Raw genomic sequence first — 13,602 nt, 5'->3', positions numbered from 1 at the left:
CATTATTTATGCATTACATTTTCAAAAATTAACATTTCTATTTGTTTCTGCCACATGAACTTTTCTACATATTAAAAGATATATAAAACGTGATTAATTTATTAACGAATTAACTAGCAATACTCAGATAATAAATCAAAGGCACTAAAATGTAAACAGCTGAGTTCAGAAAGAATGAAAACATAAGAAAATCTAAAGCCATTTAAATTTCTTGATATTATTTAATAATTTTTGACAAAACATTTAATATTCTAAACAAGTGAGGCACTTGTTACACTTTCATCAACAACACTAAAACAACCTTTCGAAGGAGTACATAAAGAAATATTGAGCTTCGACCCTTTCCAAAGCAGTGATTGATTGCAGAACAAGACTAATCAAGGACGAATGAATATTTTAAAAATCCCTTTCACGCTCCCTTTTTAATATTGATAGCTCAACAGTTTCCCACGTTGTCTGGCTCTAATCGGAGCGTGCTGGGTTCCTGGAACCCCGGAGCCCTCATCTCTGCCCACAGAAGCTTAAGCTGGTTCCTTAGTTGGGGAGTCGGCAGCCCCTTCCTCTCCTGCCGATCCCCTCAAGTGCAGCAACAGGACAATCGTAGCGTAAAAAGTTTGCTCTTTGTTCCCGTAACCCTAACTATGCTTACTCAATCCGCTGCCCCACCATCGTTTGCAGCCATTTGCAATGCAAACACTGTTGGGAAAAAGGGGAAGCAGGACCTCTTTTCTCCTACACATAGATGCTGGGCACGCATCTAACGTTGTGTAATATGCTCTGCGATTTATGTTTGCACTAAGCCGAAGGACACGGGGATGGGGGGCAGCCATTCGCATACTGTGCAAGACCCAAAACCAGAACTGAAAGAACATAAATTGAAATGTTCTTAGCAGAAAAAATATTGAAATCATATTTGGGGCAAGTGTAGGGGCACGGAACAGACACACTTGACTTTAGACTGCGAACTCCGTGTTGGGTGGAATCCGGCTTCAAGTGGTCCAACCTCCCCTCACACAAACATCACACAACTCACAAATGACAAACATCGTGAGGACTTCAGTAAAAAGAATGAGGCATGTGAAAATGCGACTACGAAATACCGTTTAGGTAAGTATTTATCTCCCTTTAAAAAATAATAGTTTTAGACACAATGATTAATTATTTATTTAACTAAATTATAATTACAATTAATAATACATTCAACAATTTAACATGTAGTGAAGTTTATAACACTTTTAACCATAAGGTAAGATTATATTATTGAAAGACTATAGATTAAAAAATTTAAAAAAGAACACAAATATAGTAAAAAATAGTTTTAAAATTGATTAAAGGGTATAACCACACAAACATTGAAAATCACATTGAGAATTACCTTTTTTTAACTAGCAGAAGGATTAACAAGATATGCGCATATACCCTAAAGCAACTTCTAATGGATGTAAAAAGAAAATATGAAAGGAAATTCGAAAAAATGCGAACAGAAGATTCCTTTTTTTTCGTTTACACTACCAGAAGGACTTTGCAAGTAAAAACGGCGAAAGCAGGAACTTAAATCCAATAAAGCGTTGACTTCCAGAACAATGGAGTTTAATAGACGAATCAAGACACGCCTTTGAGTACAAAAGTACAAGAAGTCAATTCAATTGTCTGTCAGCCGCATATAAAATCGTTTTATGTATATTTTAGCTACTTTTATTTCTACACTCTACGCTCCACTTTATGGCTAAATACAATTTTTATGTTCTGGCCATTTTTGAAGAGTCAACTGCGGCATCTAAGGAGCAGCACTGGCATGATGCGACACGCGGCCAATAAAAAGCCAAAACATTTGCCGAAAATTGGGCACCTTGCTGGGGGAGGTTTGGTGGTAGGGAGTGTCAACTGTACGAGTTTTCTTTCATTCCTCCCTCTTTCTTGGACCCCTCACCTGTTTGTGCGAGGATATAAAATGGTTTTATGTGTGGGCCTGGGCCCAATTTAATGCTAATCGCCATCGTCATACGTTGCAAGCGCTCGTAAAAGGCACTTCAACTTCATTCTTATTATTAGCGCTATTTAAGAGAGTAAACTGCGGGAAAAGTTTGTGAGGAAATCTCGAGGGAAAACCCATTTAAATAAAATAAAATTAGCTGTAAGCAATTTTCAGTTTTATTGTTGATTTAAAATTATATTGTATATGTCCATTGGTAACAAAGTAAAACAATTACGTTTTTTTTATATAAAAATGTCCATAAAGAACCGCAAAGGTGCAAACAAGTCGTTTTTCAAAATTATTTAAAAAAGGTTTTTTATGATAAAAAGGAAATAAATTAAATTTCAGTGTTTTATAATTACACTATTTCTTGAGAGCAATTATGTGCTGAATTAATGAGATTTTAACAACACTTAATAAATATTGAACCAATGCTCTAGCTTTGCAATTGCGTTTTGATAAGACCAAACTACCTACACCAATTATTTGGTAAGCTTAAATCAAAACCCCGGAATTATGAGCACACAAATAAACAAGGTTTGAATTTCATAATTGCATTAACATTAATGTGCAGATTGCCGCAAACAATACAAGCCATAGATCCAAGTATCTTTACTAACTGAAATTTGCTCCTGGGCCCGAACAATAGGAAATTGGTTAAGTTAGGTGGGTGGAAAAGCCAGGACTTAAGGCGGAGGGCAGGTAAGCATGGGAATTAGTGTTCATTAATTAAGCAAACATAAATAAATACATATATTGTGCATACGAAAATGTGCAGTAGTTTAATCAGACAAGAGGCTTGAACGGAAATATGGGGGGTGGCCACGTGGCGTATGCGTAATCCTGTTTATTGGTTATCTTCTACCATTTCGCAATGCGTTTTATCATTCAAACTGCACCAACAAATTTTCTATTGTCAACATAAATTAGGATTTAAGCATATAACTACTGATTGTGTGAAGTAGTTTCGTGGGGCCAATTAGGCTTTTGTTTGGCCATCTTCATTTTCATGAAAGCGACTCACATTCAAGAAGGTAAATGCATATTTATTTGCTTATTATTGAAGATGGCTTATTGGATTCGAGAATTAATACCACACTTATGTAGATTCTAAGCTTTTTGACTGGGCAGCTACACTTGTGTTAAAATACAGAAGGTGGACTTATATTGTGCATTATAAAATCAAAATCAAATAATTTGTGTGTGCTTAATACTGATTGTAACAGAAAATATATTAGTATATGAGGATCTTGTAAATATTTTTCATTTAATTACGCAGGTTTGATATGTAATTAAAATACTTTCCATACAAAAATTAATTGGCATTACCTCAAACAATTGATATATATGAAGTTAGCAAAATTTTACCCTAAGAGTGCTACTAGCAATCTCTTTACAAGTGTGTGATATGGGGCAATCTTTGCCAATCTTAAAGCTGATATTTATTCACCGACGACAGCCAAGGAGGATGTACTAATTGCACAGCATGTAATACCCTCTTCTTGGAGCCACTCCCTAAACTTATCAATATGCATGACGAACATTTTGACAAGATTTTTAGGGCTCGTCATTTGCATGTTACATACTTAATTGTTTTCCCATTACAGGCAGCCTAGTGACTGCCAGAGCTTCATTAGCACCAGAGCACATGAGGTTCACCCCCTCCCATCCCCTCCCCTCTTGACTTTACCACCGCTGGAAGTCAGAACGATTAATGTCAACTTGCTTAATAGCATTCCTTTTGCCATGCCTCATCACGAAAAGCGGCTCACCGAACTTAAAGCCTTCTCCCCCACTTTTCCCTGTTCCCCACGAGATGGAAAATTACCCTCGCCCCCCCCGCCACATCCCTTTTTGGGCCAAACTGCAGGCTCAACATGTCATGTCACTTTTGCGGATGGGCGGGAAGCTGCGGTTGTTCGCGTGATGAATTACACACTCGCCGAAGGACACGATGATGAAGTGCCTGTCATTCGAAGGCTGAAAGAATGCCCAACTGTCCGTCCGTCCGACCTTCCTTCCTTCCGCCCATCTGTCCGTCCAGCAGTCTGTCAGTCCACCAGTCTGTCAGCTTGTCAGTTCGTCAAGCCACGCTTGGCAGCTGCTCGTATTGTTGTAAGTCATTTGCATAGAGCGTCTTCCGCATAATTTATCGACACTTGAGCAAAACTTTAATTACTCTCCATGCCTGAGGAGCGAAACATTTTTTGCCTAGTAATGTGCCTGGGGGTAATAATTTTTGAGGGGTGGGGAGGGAAGATTTCCACCATGTGAATTTTCGCATATGGGGGGAATTCTACAAAAGCCTGTGTTCTTTGTCTGCGAAATTCAATGCGTGTTTCCAGCATATCCTTTGGCCATACATAGCACACATATTGCAACGGATTTGGTACGAGGTTTCGGGTAGTTTTTGTAAGCTGACTGTGGACTTTTCCCCCCCAACTCTCCCTGCTGCTGACTCCCACCTAATGGCCTTTAATTGAGCGCTGGGAAAACGTTCAAGTGTTTGCGGCTGTTGAAAATTTTTTGGGAAATTCGATATTGAAAATAAAGTGGCTGTAATGCCCGACTTGGCCAGATTCAGCCAAGCCTCGGGTATTGCTTGAGGATTTTGTGTTTTTGTGTTTGAGTTTGCCGCTCAGGATTTGTGTGCAGAGTGGCAGAATGTGTATTGTGTCATAAGTGTTTTGTACTTGCAGAATTATGGCTGAGTGGTAAATTGCCTGGGCTAATATTGCGGCTTGGGAAGTTAGTCATTTGAAATTGTTCAAACATTTCTTTTCGATAAGATCATAAATAGATATTTTGATTGGATTACTGTATATTAAAAAGGAATCTCTTAAAAAAGCAGGCTTCGTATTAATTGTAATATTTTAAATATAAATGGAAAATGTTTTGAAATTAAAATAGAAATATGTGTTTATCATTTTTTTTAATTTGCAATAATAAATGAAATAAGTGAATTTTTTCATCTTTTTCTTATTCTTAAAAGCTTTTCTTGGATTTCAATTTTATAAACTCATAATTCTAAGCTAAGAACCCTGATTAAAAGTTGGGATAAAAATCAAAATAAAAAGAAAAATAGCTTTTTAAATTAATTTATGTAAACATTTTTAAAATAATTACATTTTTTTTAATGTTTTGAATAATCGAAAATAGCTTCTTTTGAAATATACATAAATAACACTTATTAATTATTTTCGTATATTTAGAGATTATCACTGAAACTTGTTCAAAGTGTATGATTTTAATGACTCATAAAAAAAAATACATACAACACATATTGTCGGTCCAAAAAAAAAAATAACCTGAAACAAGAAAAAAGAAATTCTCTCCGATTTAGTTTATGGCAATATGCAATCGCAGATCCGCTGGCAGACGCGCCTGCGCAGATTTTCGACGCACTGTAGCGGCCCGGCGTAATCCTGTTGATCCTTGGCGCCGGAGAGCAGCTTCTGCAGCTCCTGTACGGCTCCAAGGCAGTCGCAGTGCTCGGCGAGACGGGGATTGCGGCACAGGAAGTTGTCGCAGCAGATGGGATCGCATTTGTGGGGGGGTGCTCGGTACTCCTCCTCGCGACATCGATTCCGCATATATTCCCGGTGGCACATTTGGCGGTAGTAGGCACGTTGTTGGCGTCTCTGCTCCTGCCGCCTCATGTCCCGCATGAAGGGAGCCTCCGGTTCATCGCGGCGATCCAGGAAGCGGCAGATCCCACACTCGCAACCCGGCGGCGGACACGGTTTGCAGGACTTCCTGCGCTTGCCCGTATCCTCTTTGTTGCACTTATACCTTTTCTTGCGTTTGGGTGGTACGATTAATTGGTCTTTCGGTTCCCCAGGCACTAACGTTTCCAAGTATCCTGCTGGAACATCGGTTTCACCTGTGGGACTTTCATTACTGGGATTTTGGGGCTCGTTCGGCCACGGCAAATTTGGAACCGTACTGGGCCTTCCTTTCTCGGACTTTCTTGGCGGTTTAAGATTTTTGTTTTTCTTTTTATCCGATTTATCCTTTTTGCCTTTGTCTTTATCTTTATCTTCATATAGCTCCTCGTCTTTATCCTTTTCTTCACCTTTGTCTTTGTCGTTTTCATGATGTTTCTCTTCCTCTTTCCCTCTTTCTTTGTCTTTGTTTTTTTCTTTGCCTTTCTTTTTCTCCTTGTCTTTCTCTATGTATTTGTCTTTATCTTCCTCTTTGACTTTATCTTTGTCTTTATTTTTGTCTTTATCTTTGTCTTTATCTTTGTCTTTGTCTTTGTCTTTGTCTTTGTCTTTGTCTTTGTCCTTCTCTTTCTCTTTTTCTTTTTCTTTATCTGTATCTGTATCTTTATCCTTATCCTTATCCTTATCTTTATCCTTATCCTTATCCTTATCCTTATCCTTATCCTTATCCTTATCCTTATCCTTATCCTTATCCTTATCCTTATCCTTATCCTTATCCTTATCTTTATCTTTATCCTTATCCTTATCCTTATCCTTATCCTTATCCTTATCCTTATCCTTATCCTTATCCTTATCCTTATCCTTATCCTTATCCTTATCCTTATCCTTATCCTTATCCTTATCCTTATCCTTATCCTTATCCTTATCCTTATCCTTATCCTTATCCTTTTCTTTATCATTGTCTTCGCCTTCATCTGTATCCTTATCTTTATTTTTGTCTTCATCTGTAACTTTATCTTTATTTATGTCTTTAGTTTTATCCTTATCTTTTTTTGTGTCTTTTTTGTCCTTGTCTTCGTCACCATCTTTATTATTGCGATCTCCTTTATCCTTTCCGTCGCCTGTTCCATCGTCTCCATCATCAGTGATTTTATCGCCATTTCCATTTCCGGTTTCGGTAATATCTTCGCCATTCGGTTTACCATCTTCACCGGAAGGTGGTCCGTGCTTTAAACCATCATCATTATCTCCATGTCCATCACCACCTCCATGATTGTCCTTTTCCTTTGGTTTCTTGGGCTTGCAACAATCCTCGTAGATCTTGAACAACGGATCAGGCGAAGGTTTTGGTTCAAAGCACTTTAAAAACCTCTTGTGCAACTCATCGTAGTCCTTGGGCTCGGGGCTCTTCTGCTCCTTTTGTTCCTGCAGCCATTCCCTGAATTCTCTGTTTAATGGACGTGGATCCAGTTTGTATTTGTCCCATTCATACTGAGTGCAAACATTTTTAGCTTCGCCACAGTCCATGGGACAATACCAGTGGCGACGACGCAAACCATGTGGTTTCTTTTTGGGCTTAGGTTCCGTTTTGAGGGCTTGATTTCTGGAGATCACTTCCTCCATCCGGCGCTTCATTCCAAAGGGATCATGTGGATCGGAAGGATCATTACAATAAAATGTCTCCAAAGCTTTTCGCGGATCCAGCTGCAGTTGAACATGGGGCATCTGCTGCAGCTCCGATTGCAAGGCCTGGCGATTGAGAACGAAGGGTTCGCCAATCTGAGGTCTTGGGATAATATTTGGATCTGGCGGTTGTATATTTTTGGGGCGGTGCCGCCGGGAGACGCCACCGCTGACCTTGGCCAGGCAGGACGAAATCAGCCGGTTGAACACCACCGATTCGGGCTGGTGGGTGGGCGAGCCGACGCCATAGAAGCCCAACGTGTCCTTGTGCGGAATCTGCTGCCAAGCGAGCAGCACGTTGTCCTTGACCATGTCGAAGGCTCGCCCACGGCCATCAGCCTCGATGGAGCTGGCCAACCAGCCATTGGCCCTGTCCTTGTTGGGGTCGCAATGTGAATCCATCGTTCGGACCAAGGGATATGCGTCCATCGTTTGGAAGCGACCGCGCCTGGTGCCTTCGCAGGGTATGGAAATGGAGTTTTGGATGCATGGCGGTGGATGATGCCGCCGCAACGTTCTCCTGCTCATTTCCGATTAGATCGGAAAGGACCACTCTTAATTTTTTTTCACTTTTCAATTTTGTTCTGTTTTACATCTGTGTGGCAAACGGCCAGAGTTCTGTGGAAATGAGAGCTAAAGCTAAGACTAACCGATGACCCCATCTGCGCGAGGATTATTGGATGCAAATTTAAGCAAGACAATCCAAAAGTTATGTAGGGAACTGGGAGTTGTGGTGATTTCTTAGACAATGCAAAAATATATTATTTATTTAAATAATTAAAAATACAAATGTGTTTAAGAATTTTTTTGCTAATGGAACCGTAAGATTGGCCATTTTAAAATGTCATTGCTTTAACCTTTTTTTCCTTTGTAACAATGTCAGTCGACATAAAAAATGGTATACAAAATTTAATTTAATAGGCATGAACAGTATTTTTCATTTCGTTAGTGTTTTATCAAAGTGTGTACACATATAAAATTGAGTCAAACAGCAGTTAAATTTGTGTTTCTGAATTTCCTTTTGTTGTATGGAACTTGGCATATGTTAAATAAAGCTTCTGAAATATGGCAAAAATCAAGAAATTGAAACCTAATCGGTGTCAGTTTTAAAACACGTTCAACAACGTTCAGAGGATGTAATGCTCTAGCCTTTCGTCCATCCAAATGAACTTCAATTAAAGTTAGCACACTTTAGTCTGCTGTCCCAGATTCAGGCCACAATGCTCCCCCAATCGAGCCATGTTTAGCCATACAATTTCCTGCCCATTGCCACATAAATTCGCACACGAAAGAGCCTGACAAGGCTGTGCTATTTATGGAGCAGTTCCTGTTCGGCCAAAAAAGGGAAAAATACTAGAGGAACAAAAAGCCAAAGTCAGCTGCTTTTAGTGCTGGTGGTTGGATGTGAGCGAAGTACATACACCGAGGGGCATAAATCCAAAATTGTCTTTTGTCGCATAAATATTTTACTTGGGCCTTTAGAGCGTCCTTTCGAACGGAGAAGCATCAGCAGTAGCAGCAGCAGAAGCCAGGACATAGACAATGGGACAAGCTGGCTGGAATAGGACATGAAACGACATTATTTCTTATTATTAGAACAGCGCAAATAAATGAGACTCGGAAGGCAGAAGGATGTCCCCCCGATGGCACTTTGTTTGCCCTGCCAGCACCGCAATTCCCACATGTCTGTCTTCATAAATGCTTTATCTCCGGCCAGCACACACACGGAGGCTCAGTGTGTGGGCTTTTGTAATTATGTGCATATAATAAAGTTGACCTAAATAAAAAAATAAGCGCCGACTTTAGCGCGTTAAATAAAGGCCAATGCCTGAATATACGCACAGCCCACAGAGGATAATAAAATGGGGATATTGCCATAAGTACAATAGTCATATTGTGTTGATGTTGTTCCTGGCCGGGCAGTTCATTAAATGATAAGCCATCGACATTTTGGCCAAACAATTGGGGGATCAGGCGATGCAATTTCAGGCCAGTCGAGAAACAATCACTGGTAATTGGGGGATTTCAAGGGGGCGCGTGCTGAAGAGCAACATGTAAATAATCATAATTGATGAAGGAGTTGAGTGAGTTGAGGAATTTACGTTCAATTTATGCCTGCGTATATCTGCAAAGAGACATGTTCCCTTGGTAAATTTATTGCTCAATATTTTAGACCACCGCATTCTCGTGCGGCAAAAATAAATTCATAAATTCAGCATAAAATGGCAGAGTTCGCATATGCTCACTGTGCGCTCGCGAATTGGATTCTTTTTGTGCTGAATCTGCTTCGGCGTTATCCATTAAATGCGATGAATCAACTGTTGGCCACCATAAACAATCTTTGACTCAGTTGCCGGCTTTCCTTGGCCCGCCGCTGCTCATAAAACGTCAGACGGCGGATGGCAAGCGGAAATTTATGCTCGCCATTTTGCCGAGGACATGTTTGTATTCTATGTGCCAGGCGTATGCGTGTGCGTATATTTGACTTCCTGTTGATGTGCAAGATGGTCGACAAAAGAGTGTCGGCCACAGAAATGCCGGGAAGGTTCACAAGCTGCTTAATTTTAAATTTATTCCCAAAATAATACGCTGAAAACTGAATTTAAATCAATTTTACATAACACATAAAAATAAACAAAATCGTTTCCTCATTTAAGAAATATTTCGAAGAATATTCCAAGCAATAACAGAAAAAAGAAAAAAAAATCAAGGAACTATAAGCAACATTTCCTTACATTTGATCAATTTTTCAATTTCATCATTCCAATAGGATTTTTCCTTAGCTCTAAAACGCGCCAATGCACTTTTTTGGTGACATGCTATTTGCATTTTAGTACAATATCTGGTCTTCTTTTCGAGTGCAGTCAAATCTCTTTGTCGATGCACATTTCACAAAAATGTGGCCAATAAAAATGGCAACTGCTGGTGGGGAACATCAAAGTCAGGGATGACAAAAAACAAAACCTGAATCAGATGAAGAAAATATTACGAAAAAAGCGTAAGACAGAAGAAGACAAGATAATTGATTGTTTGATTCAATCGCAAAGTCAAATGCTTTTTTTTCGAAGCTGGTACGAAATGGTTTTTGGATGATTGCGTAAGCGACAAAGGGAACGCATCGAGCATTGTAAATTGGTTACAAATTCTGATTAGAAGCGCCAGCAAAACAGACAGAGGTAAAACAAGGCCAAAAAGGAATAAATACTGGAAAGAAGACAAATTGGGCGTCACTTGCCCGGTGGGTGTGGCAGTTGTACAAATTGAATTGTATTCGGTTCGAGGGCATTGATAAGACAAAGCAATCAGTCAGCCAGTCAGTCAGTCAGTCAGGAAGTTTGAAAACTGGCCAAAAGTAAAGGCAAAATTGGAAGTGAGTGTGCAAAACAAATGTTGGCAGCCATCGAAGGATGATATAATTGGTAAAGTGATCGATTAGATGTGTGAAATGAATTATTTGATATGGCCAAAAATGAGATTGAAGATCATTTGCAGTCTAAATTGACTTATGCCAATAAAAAATCTTTGCTGTAATCTATTTATCAATTCAAATTATTACCAAAAATCATTTTAAGTACTGAAATGTTTTACGAAAAATGTGTTTAGGTATAAGTGTATTAATACAACACATTTTAAATCAAGCCAACCCAGCTTTTAACATTTGATCTAATAAATAATAGTTGTTTAATGCACTTGCAAGTGCAACTTAACTCACTTTTCCGCACGATTGAGCAGCACAATTCATTCACACAATTTGGTCCATCCCCAAACATTTCTTCTGGACGCCCCGAAAGCAATTCGAACTGAAACCGCATTTGCATTACATTTCATCATTTTGCCAATTTTGAGTTCTCAATCAATTTGCCGCAAAAAGTATCCGTTCATTCGCATTTTGCATTTGCCAATTACAGTATAGCTGATTGGATTGTTGCCAATCTTTTTCCGATTGTTTTTCCTCATTTTTTCCGCATCACATGCATGTGCGATGTGTATGTAAAGTGTCTGTTCAGTCCTTCGACGGCATTCCAGGGCAACTCAATTAAATCGAGCTGCAATCATATTCACCTGCATCCGTTTCCGCTTCATGCCCCACATTGTTCCAGCTCCCCACGGCTGCCGGAGAATGTATCTTTAAAATTCGAATTCATATTACAGATTACAAATTCGCAGCATGTTTGTCATTCCACCGTTGCTGCCAATTTTCGGTTGTTTTATTTATTTTTTCTGAATATCCCCCGTCCGTGGTGATTTCGTTTTTTTTTTTTTTTGTTCCAGCCCGGCCATTTTTAATTGCGTGGCATTGTTGCTGGTTTTGTTGGCTGTTCTTTATATACATATAGATTTCGTTCCGCCGACAGACTGATGTTTGTGTACGGAGCGGAGCGCTGTCCTTTATTTGATTTCAGTTTCATTTCGAAAATTTGTAATGCGCCTCGTGTAGCGACGGGTCCTGTTCCGTGCCTGTTCCGCTGTCTGCCCGCCGAAGGATAATGAAACTATGCGCTTGTCGCCATTCCGTTTGTTCTGCCCGCCCACCCAGCCTCCCACTGCGAAAACGCTCCAAAGTACGTTCTCCACTTGAACAGCCCAGCATGGACATGTGATTGGCACCAGGCGGATGCCTCTTAAATCCGGGGCCCACTGTACGTGGTTTTCGCTTTTCGCTTTCGGCCACGCTGTCATCATCATCAGGAGCTGACAGAGCAGCTGGTTTGGGTTTTAGTCGGGTGCCAGTCCCATTCTCAGTTCCAGTCCCAGTTCCAGTCCCAGTACCCATCACTGCTGCGCTCCGTCTGTGGCATTTCAATTTCAATTTTAATGCCAGCCACAAAAAGGCGCAAATAAAACGTACGAAATCATTATTTCTCACTATTTGCTCAAGGTGCACCACTGCCAGCAGGGAACTTTTCGGGGATTCGAAGGTTGAGCATGTATCAAGGGATTATCAAAAAATCGAGAGAAATTCGCTTCACCGAGTTCCACATTACAGGAACATAAGCTTGTAAGTGGTTTTTGGAGCAGAGCATGTCTGTTTGTTAAAAGTTGGCTTTTAAAATTAAAATGAACGCAGACATAAAATGGGTTTTTAAACATTTAAAACATTTTGGTTAACCTAAGCCTAAATAACATATCAAACAAATACGCCTCTTAACATTTAAAAAAAAAAGAACGATACAAATTTGTGAATAAATACATATTCTTTTCCTACCCCCTTAAGAAACAAAAAAAAAAAAATTTTTTGTGAAAAAGCTGAAAAAAAAAAGAAACACCAAACCTTCCAGCCATTGATTTGTGAGCATTAAGTTATTATTGTTGATGACAACGATATTTTTGCATTTCCAGCAATAAAAAAATAAATTATTACTATCATAATTACCAAAACTTAAAAATTAATAGTTTTATTAGTAAATGTTTTCCATTGCTATTGATTGCCCAAAACCAATTTAATATTTATGAAGCTAAAATGTTTGGATACGCTTCATGAAATGATGCCGGGCCTCATTTATAAAAATGTCACAACAAATTGTCTTTCTAAAGATGGGGGAAAATTGGTGAGAACATCCACAGGGGGGCGGTACATTGGTCGGAAAATGAAATTCAATGGAGCATACGGCAGTGATCGAGCGATTCGAGTGATCTCAAGCTGTGACTCCGTTGAAAACTTGAAAGGGGGAATATTATTTGTTTATTTAATGAGGCAAGGTATAAGGAAATTATATGGATTATTTCAAATGTGATTTACAGAGATGCAATAGTTTTATCAAACTTTTTATTTTGGGAAAACGTTAAGTGCCATTTAAAAACATCGCGCATACGAGGCGTTGAACTCAAAACATTTTTGACATTCGCACAACTGACAATTCGATTAAGTTTGGCATAATTGTTCCTGTGAGTGGTTCAATTATCAGAATATTAAATCGGTTTTTATCGTTGGCCAACTATCAGCGTATTAAAATGTCAATTAAGTTGAACATTTCTTCCTGTTCCTGTTCTACCCACCAAACCCGTCGCTCAGTTTCCTGTTTGCCTTCAGGTGCACTTGAATTAATGCGCAACATTTAGTGGGTGATTTATTTGTTTGGTTTCGATTTTTATTTGATTTTCCGAATCGACCTGTTTGTTATTTGCTAAAGAACTTTCAGTTGTTCTTGTTTAGCGGCAGAAAATGAATACAAATTTAATGACATTTGCACCATGACACTAAATTTTATCTCGACGAAATATCAAATAATATGTTCTACATTGAAACTGATTCAAATTTTGTCATGCGACGTGTGATTA

General features: G+C 39.2%; 1 protein-coding gene across 1 annotated transcript; it reads right to left on the bottom strand.

Moving 5' to 3' along the window:
- Window positions 1-5,243: 5,243 nt before the first annotated feature.
- Window positions 5,244-7,929, bottom strand: LOC108138625 (ankyrin repeat domain-containing protein 11). Its single transcript, XM_017260913.2, has one exon. The coding sequence runs from the start codon at window positions 7,849-7,851 to the stop codon at window positions 5,320-5,322; it is 2,532 nt and encodes an 843-aa protein (XP_017116402.1). The 5' UTR covers window positions 7,852-7,929; the 3' UTR covers window positions 5,244-5,319.
- Between the last annotated feature and the right edge of the window lie 5,673 nt (window positions 7,930-13,602).

This window comes from Drosophila elegans, unplaced genomic scaffold, assembly GCF_018152505.1.
Source record: "Drosophila elegans isolate 14027-0461.03 unplaced genomic scaffold, ASM1815250v1 contig_814, whole genome shotgun sequence".
NCBI classification, from domain to species: Eukaryota; Metazoa; Arthropoda; class Insecta; order Diptera; family Drosophilidae; genus Drosophila; species Drosophila elegans.
Note: the sequence above shows the minus strand (reverse complement) of the source record. Positions and strands in the feature narration are given on the sequence as shown.